We start from the raw sequence: 18,895 nt of genomic DNA, 5'->3' as shown, positions 1-18,895 counted from the left end.
ACCAGGGGTGTCAAAGTCATTTTTTGCCGCGGGCCACATTGTAGTTATGGTTTCCTCTCAAGGGCCGTTATGAATTTGGGGAACCCATTACAATGTTTAAATCCCTTCAAATATTACATATAGAGCACACAGCAAATTAATGAATAACTCGTTTTCAAATCTGAAGTCAAGAATAATGACTTTTATTGTGGTTGACATCCAAAAATATCAAATTTTGGCTCAGATTTTAGCAATCATCATGGAATTTAACAAGTTTGATTTGCTTTCGCGGGCCCAAAAAAATGTGGCGGTCTGGATTTGGCCCGCGGGCCTTGACTTTGTCACCTGTGCTTTAACTCATTTTTATTGGTGTTTAGTATTTGACTAAAAATATCATCCTGCGTGTTTTGGGTATTTTAGATGCTATAAAACGTTTTTCTGATGTCAGTTAGGAAACAATAAAATGGTGTTGGTTGTCCTTTAACTCATATGTTTTTCGTGCCCACTTTGCGGTTGTTCAACGTACCCTCCCCCTCCCTCGGCCCTCCCAAATCCCCCCGACAGCTTCTGGTTGATTTCACCCTCGCAGTTCAGAACCAGGCCGACGCCTTCGGTGCATATCCTCGTCCCCCCGCGAGGCGCCTGTTGCTCGGTGGCTCAAGCCCTGAAGTGAAGATGGATTACTGCAGAAGAACTGCCTGGCCTGCCCTTTTACACGTAGCTCGCACACACGCCACTTCTCCATTATCCGCCTCATCCGTGTTGCAGCGCACGCGCGCACACGCAAACACAAAGCGGCAGGTCCTGGAAACTCTGACAGAGTCGTTAGTGAAAGGTCAAAGTCAAGAGTCTGAATAATCTTTCTTCAGAGAGTGAAAATACGTCTCTCACATTCATTTATACTGAAAGTGAAGCAGCTTGTAGGTGTTGGCTTTCTATCCCTTCCTATTTATCTCGTCTTCACTCGCCCGCCTCCGTGTGTTATCGGTCAGAGGAGACCATGCGTGGTTGTCGGATGATCAATGTCCCGTCCGATTATAGACAGACGGCGTGTTTGAAAGAGCGAAACAAATCCCAAAGATTGCCCCCGTATCGGCTCCGGGGATTTAACCTTGTTCGTGGAAAAGTGGGTTGCCCACGGAATGCTCAACTTAAAGGACAACCGACACCATTTTTTTGTTTCCTAACTGACATCAGAAAAACGTTTTATAGCATCTAAAATACCCAAAACACGCAGGCTGATATTTTTAGTCAAATGCAAAACACCAATAAAAATGAGTTAAAGTGCCCCAAAACTGCCACAAAATGAGCTCGGAACTGGACAAATTCAGAAAGCCCCGCCCCCTTGTTCGTGACATCACGCCAGGACACTCCTTCACAAACTGCCTTGCTCCAGAATCAAAACAATGGCTTCAGAGAGTTCATATTCGGAGAAGATGCTTTCTTGTTACTCATATAATTATGAATGTGATTCAAATAGTTCTGAAGAGGAAAGCATAAATGTTTGCCATCGATTAAAGAAGTCCTTCCGTATCAATTCGAGCCGTCTGGACTCCAATGTAGCGCCCAGAAAATGCACAAGATGGCACACAAGCTACGTTGGAAATGGGCTGAGTTGTCTGCTGGGAATTTGTGTCAACTTACACCTTCTTTATGCGTGTTATCGTAATTGCCTGCGACACACAATGATTCATTAAAAATGTCAAAATTTGAAAATTTGAACATTTGAAGATTTGAAAATTTGAAAACAAAAAAATATTAAAACTTTAAAAATGACAAAAAAATTAAAAAATAAACATTTGAAAAGGTAAAAATTAAAAAAAAAATGAAAAAAAAAAATAAAATTCAACATAAAAAATAATAATAGTAATTGAAATAAATAAATATAAATAACTGAAAAAAAAAATCGCGTCCCACAATGACACTGCAGAAAACCAGCAGATTGATTTATCAACCCCAACTTTTTACACCGATGCCCCATGTTCGCATTGGACGTCCCCGAGATTTGCATAATATTCAAATAGGGATGTCATTCGTCGGAAAGAGAGCGACTCGGCTCGGTCCCCCGAAAGAGATGCCTCTTAAAATTCATCTCAGTTCTATTGGCTTCGCTTCGTCGCCTCTTCAAATACAGAAACACCTTCCCCCGTCTCCTCCTCCCTTTTAACCTTGCTACTTTCTTGGGAATTCATCTTATCTCCCGGGAAGTGGGCTCTTTTCACTGGCGGTTATGGTAATGTCAGAGGATTGTCAATGTTTAATGAACGGCCCGAGGCGGGATTGTGCTTCCGAAATATCCCGGTGACCGTGAACACGGGGATGGCTTCATCTTGTAATTTGCTTGTGCTTGTCTAAACGCGCCGTCAACTGTCGTGCGCGTTTTCCTTTTGGACGGCCTCCCGCTCATTTGCATGGCGTTATTTATAGCACAGGTGTGGGTTTCCCCCTGAATAAAGCTCGCTTCGTGTTCCCATTTCCTTCTGGCTTTGATGGAAGGCGGTAAACCGCGGGTAGCTGCCTTCTTCCTCACATGCTGCTCCCGTTCCAGCAGATGGGGCTTTGGATCTTCTCTCCTCGCCAACCCCCCCTCGTCCCACCCCGACAGCACCGGTTGGGTGTGAAATAGACTTACAGTGATACCTCGGTTTACGAACCTCTTGGCTTAGGAACTTTTCGGTTTATGAACGTTACATTTATGAAAGTTTTACCTTGGCATATGAACTATTTTTCGGGATACACGCGGAGCTGCCACAATGAGTTCGCGAACACGCCTGTTCTCCTAACAAGAAAATGGCAGACATTTGTTTTAGTCCACTATTCCCTGCCCAAAGTCGTCGGTTAAAGCCACGTGATTGAAAAATGCCACAGTGGGGGAATGGGGTTACAGACAGATAGAGAGTGAAGCCATTCTCCAAAAAAGAAAAGAGCAGCCGACATTTTTTGTGTTCTATTCCCCGCCCCCATTCTTTGGTTAAAGCCATGTGATTGGTCAAGAACAAAGCAGTGAGGGGATGTGGTTTAAACATTAAAGTGACAGGCAGACGACAGAGAGAAAGTGACAAAATGGATAGAAAACGGTGAAATTTGGACTCGTTTCAACTTTGATAGTTCAAAGGCAGAGTGTGGACTGCAAGGTTAAATTCCCATCAATCAAGCTCCACAAATAACCCGCACAAGCCATCTGTACACTTGATGCAAAAAGCTATCAACCCAGGTAAACAGAACAATAATTGATGAGGAACTAGGTAAAATTATCACAGGGATCATTCCTCAAGATGGTGAAAGAAGAATGCTACGTTCCTCATCAAGTGTTTAATGCTATTGAACCCGGCCACTCCAATCCATGGCTTATCAACGACCATCAGAAAGATGAATAAAACGACTTTATTATACAGAACAGTTTATTTCTTTAATTATAATACCATAGCACATTTATTATACATAAAATAAGGGCTATTTTGTGTATTTTTAAGGCTTAGAAAATTAGAAAATTATGTTTTATGGGGACCTGGGAATGGATTATTCTCATTTTAATTGCTTCCCATGGGAAATTAATTTTTGGGAAACACACTTTTCGCCTTACACAGTCTGTCTGGGAAACAATTAAGTTGGTAAGCCAAGGTATCACTGTATATCGAAGGCGCAAGAAGTCAAAAGCGCACTTTGTGTGTGAATGATGCGAAACCAAAAGCTATCTATCGGCTTCACTCTTTTGCGATATGTGAAATGCGCCGTTTTCCCCCCTAGTTGAATCTCAGACAATGAGTTAGCTGTCAGCGGCTCCGGGCCTGTTCTTGTAACAACATGGAGTGCATTTGATGCCCGAAACGCCTCCCTGAGCCACTTTGGGAAGTGGATGAATGGAGATGGAAGAAGGGGCAGAGCACTCGGGAGCAAAGAGGCGCAATCAACCTGACGATCGCCCTCTTCAGCCCTCCGTCCGCCTGCTGTCCATCACTCTGCTTGTCTGTAATTTTGAAAATCCCGTCAATTGCCCCGCTGTCAATCATCCTTCCGCTACGGCTTTTGCTTATTGATGTATCGATGAAGCAATTTGTCCGCAAATCCATCCGTCCACCTTCTTACCCAGGTGTCATCCCTCCACACTTGATGATTACTTTTTAAAGCCCGGAAGCCGATGTAAGTAAGGTTTAACGGCGCCCGAATGTTATCTGGGAAGACGGTACGGTGAATAGAAGACTTCGTGCAGAGAAGGAAAAAAAAAAAAGTTGAGCTCTCGGGAGTTAACCCAATTTCTCATCCGCGCTTTCTCAAACTCACTTTTCTGGTCGGCGGCAATCGAAGGGGCAGCGTGTGAAGAAGCAATGTCGTGTCAGTGCGGATGTGCGTCAGGAAGCGCTGATTCATGTGCGGTAGAAGTGGCGGCGAGATGAGTCGCTACCGTAGGCGCTGTCACAAAATGTTCATCGGCATCACTCACCGTCGATTTTCGCGCGAGTCAAAAAAAAAAAAAGGCCAGTTCAGAGTGTGTAAGGCGAAAAGTGTGTATCTCAAAAAAAAAAAATTCCCATAGGAAACCATTAAAATGGGAATAATCCGTTCCCGTGGTTCCATAAAATATACTTTTCAACTAAATAACCCTTACTACACACAACATACCTTATTCTATGTATAATAAATGTGCTTTTGTGTTGCAATGAAACAAATACACTGCATTGTATCATAAAGTCACTTTATTTACATTTGTGATGGTCATTTATGGCTTGATGGAATGGCGTTGGAGGTCGAAGGTCAAAGGGAATTGCATGAGGACTATAATTAAAGAAATAAACTGCGCTGTAAAATAAAGTTTTATTTACCTTTTTGATGGTCGTTGATGGCTTATGGAAGGAGAGTCACCTTCCATAAGGACTGTTGGTGCTGTTCGGTCGTGTGCTTCCGCCGAAGATCACTCCGCCAGCCGTGGTGGGTGTGTATTATGAAAATAGTGCTTATTGTAAGGTTTAATTTTCATAAATTTGACGTTTGTAAGATGAAAAGATTGTAAGTTGAGGTCACACTGTATATACAGTAAAGTCTCGTTATATCGATATCTGATATATCGATAGTCCCGGTTATATCGATACTATTTTTATGCACGCACTGAGAAAATTACATGCAAACAGGGTCTGATATATCGATAGTCCCGGTTATATCGATATTTTTTCGGACTCCCTTGAATATCGATATAACGAGACTTTACTGTATATACGTATATGTTTGCCTTTGAAAAAGTCCAACATCGGCTGGACTTATACTTTGGCCGCAAACGTCGGGGTCCTGAGAGTCATCAATCGACGTACAAGAGGCTCGCTTGCGGGACCCCCCCCCCCCCACGCACCCCCACCCCTAGCCAAATGCTTGATGGAGCAACCGAGTGAGGAGGAGCAGAGATAAAGCAGTACAGCGCAGATCTGATTAGATGATCTTGCACTCCACAGGGATTAAGCACAACAGCTCCTTGTTAGGCTCCACTTTACTCTCACGTTGGACCATTAGCAACAAGAATGATGACACCGGATGGGGTGCGTGGGGGTCTTTGCTAATTAACTCTCCTGCATGGTCACACGATCGGATTCTACATATTAATATTCGATTAATGCGACGCGGTTGCCCGATAGACGTGTCGTGCATTCTACTCGCCGTAATCCAACACTTTTTTTTTTTTCTTTCTTTCCAAGCCTGAACAATTACGTAGCGGGGGGGATTCCTTCCCCGATGCAAAGTGTTCGAAATGTAATGTTCTGTTGCCAGTTGCATTTGCATGCAAAATGGCATCGACAATGGGGGACAGAGCTTTCAGCTGCTCTGTCCCCAAACTCTGGAACTCACTTCCTCCTAACATTCCTAACATCAATACTCTTACCACCTTCAAATCCCATCTCAAAACCCGCTTACAGTGATACCCTGGCTTACAAACTTAATTGGTTCCCAGACAGTGTGTCAGGCGAAAAGTGTGTATCCCAAAAATGTATTTCCCATAGGAAACCATTAAAATGAGAATAATCCATTCTTAGGTCACTTTCTAATTTTTTAAGCCTTTAAACTACACAAAATATACCATATTTTATGTATAATACATGTGTTAGGGTATTAGAATTAAAGAAGTAAGCTGTACTGTATAATAGTCATTTTATTTACCTTTGTGATGGTCGTTGATAGAATGAAGTGGCCGGTTTCATCAGCATTAAAAACTTGATGAGGACTGCACTTCACTTGGATGTGCTTTCTCTGCGATAATTTTACCTTATTCCTCATCAATTGTGTTCTGTTTAGCTGGGTTGATAGATTTTTGCATCAAGTGTACAGATGGCTTGTGCGGGTTATTTGTGGAGCCTGATTGATGGGATATTTTAACCTTGCAGTCTACACTCTGCCTTTGAACTATCAAAGTTGAAACAAGTCCAAATTTCACTGTTTTCTATCCATTTTGTCACTCACTCTCTGTCGTCTGCCTGTCTATTTAATATTTAAACCACCTCCCCTCACTGCTGCGGTCTTGACCAATCACGTGGCTTTAACCGGCTGGGGGCGGGGAATAGAGGACCAAAACAAGACGGCTGCCATTTTCTTATCAGAAGAACGGGCTCGTTCACGAACGACACATCACTCATTGTGGCAGCACCGTGTGTATCCCGAAAAATAGTTCGTATGCCAAGGTAAAATTTTCATAAATGTAACGTTCGTAAACCGAAAAGTTCGTAAGCCAAGGAGTTCGTAAACCGAGGTATCACATACATTCTGTCTTGGAAAGAAGTTGAGAGAACAAAGCCACACGCATAGATAGCGAAAGGATTGATGTTTTTCAGGAGCTTCCCCCTCCAAAAAAATTGTGTTGCATTTGATGTTCCAACTGGGTCAAACTGAGGTAAAGGCAACTCACAAAATCACTCGCGGTCCCTCCGAACTCTTTTTCCCTCCCCCGATGGGAGTGTTTCATCTCCACTGATGGAATGCTCTTCTTCTCCTCCCCCCTCATTTTTTTTTTTGAATTGATGGAATCTGTCCTGTCAGATGATACAGCTTCTCCATCACACACCACCAAACCTCCCCGCCCGCTACCACTCCGCTTTTCTTCATCCCCCATCATCATCTTGGCCAATCGGACAATTCCCCCCATCATGCATTAACAGGAGGCTTGACGGATGAGACGACCCGACGCCATCGTCTCATCTGATCCGTGAACGTGCGGTGCGTCCATGATGACTAATGTCTGATTAAGGAAGCGCAAAAAATGCCTCCAAATCATTTCAATCCGCGTGTGTGTATGATCACTTTCTAAAAAGTGATGCTCCTGCTCTCTATTGGTTTTATCTGCTGGGATGAATGTCAATTTACTTTCAATTCCAGAGCTCTTTCCACTAAATTCATTCTTTTAACCTCACCCTGAGTGTCCAATTTGGAAAGTTGGAGTGTATTTAGTATATTTATATTTAGTAGATGTGCACATTCCACCATGATGTCCCTGATCCACTGCTGAAAAGGATGCTTTGATCCTTTCCTCTTTCATCTCGAACTGCTTCATGTCACAACGAGGATACAGAAAGTCTTGAAGAATGAATGTCTCTTTGAGTCTTTGTGTTGTCATATTATTTGTTATTTCGTTTTTTTTTTTTTTTAACTTTGTTACTATTACTACTATTATTATTATTATTATAGTGGACAATATATATCTACATATTGGAGTATGGCTGTATTGACTGTTACAAATATGAAACAGGACATTAATGTCAATAACGTTAAACATGGCATTGGCAATCTATCGCAAATCGTCATTCGGATGATGCCTTTTACAGACGCTCCCCAACTTACGAACATTGAAGTTATGAATAACGGTACATACGAACATTTTTGCATGTACGTTCGGACAGAAGAAATCCCTCTTCCCAGTTGACGCTCAAGGAGGACGCGATGCATAGCAAAAAGTAATGGCTGCGGGCACGTCATTCAGTAATGACGTGCCAACAGCTTCAGTAATGGCTTACTGAAGACCCATGGATACTATATATGTCGTAGTACTACATTAGGTGTGAATTTATTCACAACTGTTAGAATGTCTGTGTTTGATACTTCCCCTTTCAGTGTTTGACTTAAACATACATTCCATACAAAATATAGCACTGAAGCAACTCACGAACCAATTCACCTTATGAACGACCGCTCCGAATGTATCTCATTCATAAGGTGGACAGCGTCTGTACTTTGACTTGTGGGCAAAAATTTGAGATACGAGCCTTGTGTGGTTAGCACTGAACTAGGTTGACATAGCTTGAGGCCACAAACAAATCACCGCGTAGATCGCGAACAATGTCGTGATCATGTAGTCGGTTGATTTGAGGTATGATTACATTTATTGGCCAATCCAACTAATGATCAATGATCTTGCATAGTCATGGGATCCATTTATTTTAAGCCGCCCTGGATAATGAGGTGATGAGCGCGCCTCTAAATCTAATTGCGCAAGACCATCAGTCCATCTTGTGTACCTGCCACCTTCCCTCAGACTCTCACTTAAGAGGATGGATGACCAAATCGGAGCTGTTCATTATGTTTTGGTTGCCAAAGAGATCTGACACTGTTAGTCTGGCATGTTTTCTGCTCTGAGATGTTGAAGTCAAACCCTAAATCAGTGTTTAGGGACTACTGCAGAGGATCTATGAACAATTTTCCTGACTCTGTTTTTTTTTTGCTTCAGAATATTTTTGAGAATTTAGACCAGTGGTTCTTAATCTTGTTTGAGGCACCGAACCCCACCAGTCATATTCTAATTCACCAAACCTTGGACCTCTGCAGCGGAGGATCCACCGAAACCTTTAGACCGAATCACCAAACCCCTTGGGTTTGATCGAACCCACTTTAAGAACCACTGGTTTCGACATTTTGCTGTATCCTGCAACAATTTAAGACATTCTGTGCAGGATGTGGCAAAGCAGCCGCAGATCACACTCAAATTTTCTTTTGATTAGTCCAGAATTCCACACAGTGCGTTGCAGGTTTCACCCCAGATACTCAAGCGCACTGTGACGCGGGGAAGCGACTCTGCGCCCACCGCGGCAATGAAGCCATACGACCAAATTCCCCAAACGTGATGTGATGCGCAATGACAGCGCAATGCACAATAACCGCGCGCCGAGACACGCAATGTGCTCTCGTTGCCTGAACATGTAATAAGAGGGACGCAGCAAATAACCACACAGAGGTTGATTATTACACTGCAGGTCCAAGTATGGAATTTCAACTGAATCCGTGTCCAATTTTATTTTGTTTTGGCAGGGGCTGACTGTTTCTTGTCTATTTCAAGTCGTACATATCCCATATAATTGCATGAAACAACCTGCTTCCAGAACCAAATACATGTTCCCTCCCAAAAATGAATTGTAATGCCATTAATCCGTTCCAGATCCCCCAAAAACAGATATTCCATAAATTTTAGATTTTTATTCACATTTGCAGGAGGCCTGAATCTGATCTAAAAATATCCGAGTCTATTTAGAGAGCAAGAATAAATCATCTTAGATACATCTCTAGACAGCACATATGATTTCCCATACCTGTAGATAATGCACGCGCAGTCCCTGCAGGTCCCGCAGTTCTCAATGTCTTGACCGGTTCGGTATGAATGTCTTCTGTGGAAAAGCATTGAGATGACATATCACGCGGCAAAAGGTCTTTTGTGTATCTATGCACTCATATGTATGTGAGAAATTCAAACTTGTGTCCGTGGGTTTGAGTGTGTGTTTAAGTGAGAGTGTCTGAGTGTGCGAATGAATGCCTACGTGCGTATGTGTGAGCTAACGCACCCCCCAAAAAAATATCAATCCCCTGATCCTTTTTTAATGAGCACTACTCAGTCCAACCAAATCTCTTTCCCTTCCTCATCCAACTGTTATGGAACTCATGAGTCACGACATCACTCCAGGCATAAAATAATGCTTATGAGGTAAAAGTCAAGACTGCGTGCATTACACCAAGCGAAACCATCCATGTCCGCACCGTGTTAGCAATGATGCGCCTCACGCTTCAGACACCGTCCATATCTCTCATCGTGTTGCGGCGATAAGGCGTCAGAGATAACTAAGAAGCTTAGTAGTCGATTTATTAAACAAAAATGAGAGTTTTAACGACATCCCAAACCGCCAACGTGAGATGGAGACGCAGATTCCCCACCCCAGACCCCTCACGGCAATGTCCCTCAAAAGGCTGACATTTTGACTGATGCGTCATGAATTCTTTCTGTGGCATGACTGATATGAGACCTTGTCAAAATAACTCCAGATGCTCCCTCCGCCCCAACCCTCAGTGCCTCCTGCCAGGCGATATTTCATGTTCCTCGTCTTGACGCTCAATCTGCTCCTCCTTTCTCCTCATCGTTTGCCTTCGGGGGCTGAAGCCATTGTTTTGATTCGAGAGCAAGGCAAGACGTCCTGGCGTGATGTCACGAACAAGGGGGCGGGACCTTCTGTGACTCTCCATTTCCAGGGTCATTTTGAAGTAGTTTTGGGACACTTTAACTCATTTTTATTTGTGTTTTGCATTTGACTAAAAATATCAGCCTGCATGTTTTGGGTATTTTAGAGGCTATAAAACGTTTTTCTGATGTCAGGTAGGAAACAAAAAATTGTGTCAGTTGTCCTTTAAGACTGAATGAAGGTCTTCTGATCTCTGCACTAGTGGTAAAAACCCGAGCTGCAGTCCAGTCAGAAGACCATTGCAATCAAGTCCAGAGATGGAAGGACGGATAAGCTTCTCCTGGTCTGCTTGGAGAATGCAAATCCTTCAAGGACAAAAACAAGCAATTGCCATAGCGATTTCAACATCCCGGTATGTGTTTGTTCACCGCAGAGTCAAAAGTAGATTTTCACATTAGAGTGTCTGTCTCCTTGAGCATGTGATATTAGCTGTCACGGACTAAAACGGCAGGTACTCTGGCGTCACGCTGGCTTTGACTTTGCACACGAGCAGTCCTTCATCACTTATATATTCCTACCGAGTCTTCTTCGCGTCAGGCAGCAGACGACCAGATGGCTTCCTCATCCAACACCCAGTTCCCGGAGAGGCCCCCACCTAGCTTGGGTTTACAGCTCTATTAGCCCGAAGCGTCTGGTCATATATTTGCACGTTGAAATATGGCTAAGCTCCCATTTGACCTCAAGCTTCAATGCTTAAACCCAGACTAACCCTTGATTTAACCTCCAGTGAATCGTCAACATTATTGTCAAATTTACGCTCTTATCTCTCTGGAGGATTACAGACAACATTCCTGGATCATAAATTCACGCCTCTGTGAAAATATGTCTTAATTTATTCTGGCCTAGCATGGAGGTTAAGTCAGTTAAATAGATGTCAATAATCTCTCCCTATGTTGAAATAGATTATGTAAAATTCGCCACACTCGTGTTTACTTTAAAGTATGGTGTTAACAAGGATGGTGTAATTTTTCTCACCCGTCTCGCTCAGCCTCCTTCTTCTCCAAATCTTGAATGACATCCAATAGGATCTTGATCGTATTCTGGCTCGTCTCCAAAACTCCCTCCAAACTGTGGAGATGGGTCTGCAGGTTGCGAATGTCATGCAAGGGCCCATTGGGACCCAAGAGCTTCTCCGTAACTCGAGCCGGGTCTAATTTACACCTGGCCCCGGACATTAAACCGCCCAGGATCTCTTGGACTTGTCTCAGCGTGTCAGCTTGGGTGGGAGTCAGGGCCTTCTCCCCGGAAATGACACAACCCTTGGCCCCAGAACATCCCTGTTGGTTTGGAGGGAGAACGTGTTGGCTGTTGGGAGTGTTAGATCCCGCACAAAGCATTTTATGTAGTACCCCAAGCTGAGCCTGGGCTGAGCTCAGACAGCTGGCCTTAAAACAGGACTTGGCGGGAGTGGACGGCTTTTCTGCCTTTGCCACAGAAACGGGTGGAGTTTTAGCCCTGTGCTTAGGAGAGCTGGTTCGCTCACAGTCTTTTGGGGTGCCTGTGCGTTTTGCACCTCCTTTCTCCTCATCTTTATCCTTCTCGTTAGCCTTGCTCTCTGTCTTGAGCACAGGTGCTCGGACTGCAGCCTCCGGCGGGTCATTTCCTTTTTTACGTGGTGTGTAGGGGGGTGGCGGCGGCGCAGGAGGCGGGAGTCGAATGCCTTTCTTATCCTGAGCATTCAAGGACGCCTGAGAGGGAGGCGTGTATGGCGGTGCGGCTCGAAACGAGTACAGAGGGACGGCTTTTGTCGGTGTCGCACAATGGTGCACGTTTGGAAGATTGCCCAATGGCAGCGGCGAAGTGCTTGTTGTTAGTTTGGGGACTGAGGAGGAGTAGGGTACAATGCCTATGCTAGCCGTAGAGGCGGCCTGTAAAGCTTGACATGGAATGTTACAGTGAGCTACAGTTTGGATAAGAGTGCTACGCGTAGGGCTAGTAGGATTGTGGAAAAGGCCTGTTGAATGGGTTGTAGTGTAATAAGAGATGGGGGTGCAAGACAAAGCAGCTTGGGTCACGATTGTACACGGTGTTTGATTTGTCGCCATATATGAATTTGGTGACTGTCGTTCAGCACTGGTTTGGTTTATGGGGTTACGTGGAGCCCCTTCAGGGTTCTGTGCAGGAGAAGGGGTCAGACAGGTGAGCGGACTTGGGGATGTCATGTTTGGGATGGGGGAGGTGCAGTTTGCAGGAGAGCATTCTGGTCTTGCTGCCAATGGATCAGATTGGACTAATGATGCATTGGCAAGTGGCGACGGTGTAACGTGAGTGTCGTATGTGATGGGTTGCGGGATCACAGTGCAAGAAATGGGCAGAGGTGCTGAAGGAGTTGGGGGTACACTAGCAGGTTCGGTTGACGAGACGCTAGATGGCTCATTGCATTCATCAGGGCTCTGTGTTGGTACCCTTGTGGGGGATGGAGATGTCGTGTAAGGCACAGTAGTTATTCGCGAGGGGGGAGGGTCCTGTATTCCATTTGGAGGCATATGACTCTCAAATTGAACGTGATCGGAATTTGTCGATTGTGGTGGAGGCGGAGAAGGACTGGCGCTAGAGGTTTGAGTCCGGGATGGTTGATGGCCTGGAGGCAAATTTAAGAGAGAGTCTGTTTGTATCTGGGTGGTGCGCTGAGCAATATTTAAAGCAAGGGTCGAATTGGAATGTTTGTTTTGAATCTGGACTTCAGACTGTTCTTTGTCTTCCGTTTGACTTTGTGTAGTACAATATTTCAAACGGGCAGACGTGCACTCATTTTGAACCTGTGAAACGCCACGTCTGCTGTTTGAAGCTGGCAGAGTTGAATGAGAGCTATCAGTCTGAGTCGGAGTGGTGCAATAGTGCACTTCTTTTCCAGGATCGCTTGTAGTCCTATTTAGACGCTTTCTCCTCCTGACCAGCGAGGGGGTGACACTGCCCTGCCGCTTGGGGACATCTCGGCAGGATGGGGTAGTACAATGGAATGGCTCGGTGTTGTGCAGGACTGATGGAGGACAACTATGCCTGGAGTTTTTTGTGACAGCGACCGTTGATTTCATGTCCACCTTAGAGGATTTTGACCTCCGTTCAATCGCAGTTCGATCCCCAGGCCCTTCAAGACAATTCAGATCATTGGACCCAAGGAGCGCCACGTGGTTGTGTGAAAGGTACTCATCCTGGGAATCGTGTTCATCATCTCCATCTATCCCCAAAGAATCTCCCAAGCTGTGACTACGGGTGTGTGTGGCGGAGAGAGACTTTTTTAAGCATGGCGAGGTCTGGATGGCTGTGCTGGTGCTTGGCTTGCGGGTCATTGGCAACGTCAAGGAATTAGTCTGTGGCGGTGCCCAGCATCGACGTGTGGGCCCTGGCGTCAGTGGATGGGGAGGGGCCCTGGCCAAGAAAGCGGCCACAACTTCGATTGTACTAGCCATGTCACCACGCACTGCCCCTACCACAGAGGTCTGACCAGGTAGACTGCCGCTTCCTGGTCCATCCCGATCCCCCCATGGAACTTTGGGAGACCTGCTGCTGTGTTTCCGCAGAGGATGAGGACTGTCGCAAACTGCCGCCGGCCTCTGATGGCTGCTGTTCTCACCCGTGCCACTGTTGCCGCTACTGCTGCTGCCATCCTCCAGGTCTTTAAAGCGGACCTGGTGGGTGCGGTTGCGACGTCGCCTCAGGCGACTCTCAATATCCGGTGAATCGCGATTGAGAAGCACAGAACGCACAGTCATTGTCCCGTTTTTTTCTACCAGGGCACTTTTGCCGTTGGTTTGGGCCGTCAGCAAAAGGTTGGGCTCTTTGCTCACCATTGCTTTGTCCACTCGCTTTCCCCCAACATCCAACAACTCTGCGGGCAGTCGGATCTGACACAAAATACCCGGCTGTGGGTATCAGTGCATCACCAAGGAAATTGAATTCCCATTTGCGTTATCAGCATTAATTCAGCAAGTGATCTGGAGTTTTTGTTGACTGGCCGAAAAAAATAACCACTGTCTGGATTTTTTTGGGCTCCGCACAAGTTATCCCTTGTCTTTCACCCAAGGAAAAGTCATATTCACGGGTCAAGATGATGAAAGTTCAAAAGAAAGAGAGTAAAGTCCTTTATCTTTGACCTGTACAAAAATAAATGCACACAGTATAAATCTTCTTTTGTTCTCGCTCCCCATTCATCTGCGAAAACGATTCCAAGCGAATGAGCATGGGGGATGCAACATGTCCTTCAGTTTTGTGTCCATCACATTGGCAGTTCGACCTCTCCAATTGTGTTGTCCTCCGGGCTATCAGAAGGAAGGACGGCCAAGTTATAGACCGGACCCGTTTGGCTCTCCATCACAACCCTACGTCATTCAGGCTTTTGTGGCTCTCACTTTCTTGGTTTTATTGCACTCCCTTTCAAAGTTCTTTTCTTCTTTTGGCCCTTCTTTCACAGAGTCGTTTCCTTGTGGCTCAATACAGTAGAAACTCCTATTAAATATACAGAGAGAGAGAGAGACAGACAGAGAGAGGTGTGAGAGACTGTAATTGTTCCCATATTATTGCGATTCCATTGAAACACAGCACGTTTCTTCCTCAGCATAATGAAGAAGCGATAAGGTAGGGCGCTATTTTAAAAATGCATGAGAAGCCGGGTCAACGCAGAATGGAGGAAGAACAGATCAATCAGCCGATGTAATGGCAGGGTGGAGGTGGCAAAAGAAAAGACTTGACTAACACAATAGCGGTCCATTAATTAAGGTCCATTCACGCACACTCCAGGCGACAACTGTTTATGTATGTGTACCGATGTCACCGTGGCAGCACTGATGTGACTCAATGCAACGTGTTGTGACTCTTGTCATATCCCTCACATGCGTGTGTCGTACGCCATTTTTCCTTTCCGCCATGTTTGGGAGTCGGCGGCGGTGCTTCCGGGCGTCTTGATGATGCGCCGTGCTGACACCCTCTCTGATTCATCTGTTCGCCGTGTGACAGTCCGTCCGCCACGCTAGGCCGTGCGCTCGTCACTCTCGATTCGACACTGCGTCCTGCCGCGGCCATTGTCTATGCGACACTTTAATGTTACCTCCATCCTGGTGACATTTGGTGGATGTGACCAATATTTGACTAGGTATTAGTTAGGTATGTGTACTTTACTGGAGTACAGTGATACCTTGGCTTGCGAACTTAATTGGTTCCCAGAAAGTGTGTGTAAGGCAAAAGTATGTATTCCAAATGTTAATTTCCCATAGGAAACCATTAAAATGAGAATAATCCGTTCCCAGGTCCCCATAAAAGGGACGAACGTGACATTTTCATAAATTTCACGTTCGTAAAACGAAAAGTTCGTCAGCCAATGGGTTCGTAAACCGATGTATCAGCGTACTGCTTATGAGTACTTCTGACACCTCTGCTGTCCGATAACCACTGCTAACTAACTCCGATTCTCAGCCTCCCTGCCCCAATAGTCTTCAGTCGGCGTAATTAGTGACGCCTTCCCAGCTTCCAGGTCATTTCTAGAGCGAGCGAGGAAGGGACACCCGGGGGCCTGACACTTTTATTTACGCCTCTCTCTTTCTCTCTGCAGCTCGCGAGGGGGAGCATCTTTGTCACATCCGCGCAAAAGCACACTTATTGGGATTAACAATGATTAAAGACGTAGCCCCGAAGCCAAATAGCAACAGCGCACGCTCGTATACGCTAATGGATTTAGGGATGAATGACGGTGATTCCTGTTTATTTTATGTTCTTATCGCCGATGAGCCGCTTATGATGATTCACCTGGTCTACTAAATCATCCTCCAGGTACAAGGGTAAAAGTATACGAGGAGTTGCATATTTAGCAAGGTCAAGCTGCTTCGGCGCAACAACAGGAGTTTTATTGTCGGGAGCAGTCGTATCGTCTTAGAATAGCAACACTTGATTACCGTTGAAAGTCGGAAAGGAAACGGCAGAAATGAACAAATGTATCTATTTGCTGTCTAGCTGCCTGTCTAGCTATCTAATAGCTATATAGCTAGCTATCTAATAGCTGTATAGCTATTTTTCGAGCTCGATTACCCTTGAAAGTCGGAAAGGAGACAGCAGAAATGAACAAATGTATCTATTTGCTGTCTAGCTGCCTGTCTAGCTATCTAATAGCTATATAGCTAGCTATCTAATAGCTATATAGCTATTTTTCGAGCTCGATTACCCTTGAAAGTTGGAAAGGAGACGGCTAAAATGAACACATGTATCTATTTGCTATCTAGCTCCCTGGCTAGCTATTTAATAGCTATTTGGCCAACCAATTAACTAGTTTGTTGGTGAGTAAATTATTTGGTTGGTTGGTTTTCTATTTATATTGGCTATATTTTTATATACAGTAAAGTCTCGTTATATCGATATTCAAGGGAGTCCGAAAAAATATCGATATAACCGGGACTATCGATATATCCGACCCTGTTTGCCTGTAATTTTCTCCGTGCGTGCATAGAAATAGTATCGATATAACCGGGACTATCGATATATCCGATATCGAACGAGACTTTACTGTATTATATATTTATAATTGGCCATTTTTTAGTTATTTAGTTAGTTAATTAGCCAGATAGCTCGGTAGTTGGGTAGTTAGTTAGCTAGCTAGCTAGTTGGGCAGCTAGCTAGTTAGCTGGTTAGCCAGGTCGATAGTCTGCTAGTCAGTTAGTTAACAAATTAACCAGTGAGCTAGTTAGCAAACTATTAACTGGTTGGTTGGTTGGTTAGTGAGTTAGTTTGTGTGATTGTAACGTAAGATGAGTTGGAAATTCTATTTAGCTTTAGCGTTTAGCGTTCATAGTTTACCATCTAGTCATTTCTATTCTTGATCCCCCTGCTCCATGAATAGCTTTCCGATTACATACGCGTAAATTCCTACTTGTGCATAAATTTGGGTTTGTTACCACTGTAGGGACGAAACTCCCATCAATAACCAAGGTCTCCTTGTAAAAAAAAAAAAAAAAAAACATAAATAAAAATACTCCCTTCCTGTCCGGGGAGCCTGGTAAAGCCACTTATCCTTGGCCGCTGCTTTAATAGACAGTCTCCTGACCTTGAGTTTCTCGACTTTAATCTTTCGTGGCTTGGACCATGTTGCCGTCCTTCTGATTTTTTTTTTTTTCTTTCATGAATATCCCATATCTCGCAAGTCTTTCTTGTAAAAAAATCTGTTGCAACCTTCACCCTGACAGATTTGCCTGGGAGGCTCCATCCCGCCATTCGCATGACCGTTCCCCTTACTCATTCCCAGCACGGTGTCATTCTCATCGTCTCCCTTCTATCTTCTTTCCATCTTATCAGCCACGCCACTTGTATCACTCTTGTATCACCGCCACCATTAGAACCTTCCCGCTTCCACTTTCTCCCTCGCCATCTCGCCAAACACCCCTCCCTTAGATCCAAAAATGTACGCTGACAATTTAATACATGTGTACCCCGATTGGCTCCCGCGGCCGAGGCCGGCCTTTCCCTACATGTGACATTTTCATGTTGAGGTTTATTGGCAGACTGGAGATAAATCACCGGGCAAGAGGAAGAAGGTGTGCGAGCGCATAATGCCACAGTTGGGCTCATAACTCTCCCAGGTTATTATTTAAGCCTCACCACAGCCTGCTCGCCTGCTGCTAACCGTTTCGCAGGAGGCTTTTCTGTCAGCGTTCCCGCTTTCGATGATATCAGGTCGCGTCTCATCTCACTTTAAGACTCATCTTGTGCATTTACAGTGACGCCGATTTGGGGATTGGGACACGTTTTCCAGGATTTGTGACGATCCTTCCAAAAAAAGATGTCTTTTTTTTTCCTTCCAAACGGGGGGTGGGGGGGGGGGCTTTAACTCATTCACTGCCAGACGTGTGCAAAAATGTGGCAACTCCTGTGCCAGGGTTTTTGTCATTGTCACTTGAATTCCAGGACACTCAGAATAATAATTATAATATTAATACATTTCAGTCATAAGCGCAAATGTTGAGTTTTAGGACTACATAAACATTCAATACAGCGTTAGAAACCTTTGAGTCTCTTCTTTCATCTTTCATCATGAAATGTGTTTGTTTGGTTAGTCTTGTGAGGACCACTAACATTTTATACCAGGGGTGTCAAAGTCATTTTTTGCCGCGGGCCACATCGTAGTTATGGTTTCCGCTCGAGGGCCGTTATGAATTTGGGGAACCCATTAGAATGTTTATATCCCTTCAAATATTACATATAGAGCACACAGCAAATTAATGAATAACTCGTTTTCAAATCTGAAGTCAAGAATAATGACTTTTATTGTGGTTGACATCCAAAAATATGAAATTTTGGCTCAAATTTTAGCAATCATCATGGAATTTAACAAGTTTGATTTGCTTTCGCGGGCCGAAAAAAATGATGTGGCGGGCCGGATTTGGCCCGCGGGCCTTGACTTTGACACCTGTGTTTTATACCATACATAGTGAGGACATTTTTGAAGTAAGGACTTTTTGGCCGGTCCT

The 18,895-nt window shown here is 44.6% G+C and overlaps 1 protein-coding gene across 2 annotated transcripts in view; it reads right to left on the bottom strand.

Annotated features, from left to right (window-relative positions):
• Positions 1 to 18,895, bottom strand: part of LOC148884740 (uncharacterized) — a 32,719-nt gene that overhangs the window by 9,256 nt on the left and 4,568 nt on the right. The window contains exons 2-3 of one of the 2 annotated variants that reach the window (XM_089019813.1): positions 11,424 to 14,894; positions 9,531 to 9,605 (exon numbers count right to left, since the gene is read on the bottom strand). In XM_089019813.1, coding sequence (XP_088875939.1) covers positions 9,531 to 9,605; positions 11,424 to 14,239 — 2,891 coding nt within the window. In that variant the 5' untranslated portion in view covers positions 14,240 to 14,894. The remainder of the gene's footprint in view (positions 1 to 9,530; positions 9,606 to 11,423; positions 14,895 to 18,895) is intronic. The other variant, XM_089019814.1, reaches the window with a different exon arrangement.

The sequence above is a fragment of the Hippocampus bargibanti genome, linkage group LG18, assembly GCF_051943395.1.
Source record: "Hippocampus bargibanti isolate YZ-2025 linkage group LG18, ASM5194339v1, whole genome shotgun sequence".
Classification (NCBI taxonomy): Eukaryota; Metazoa; Chordata; class Actinopteri; order Syngnathiformes; family Syngnathidae; genus Hippocampus; species Hippocampus bargibanti.
Note: the sequence above shows the minus strand (reverse complement) of the source record. Positions and strands in the feature narration are given on the sequence as shown.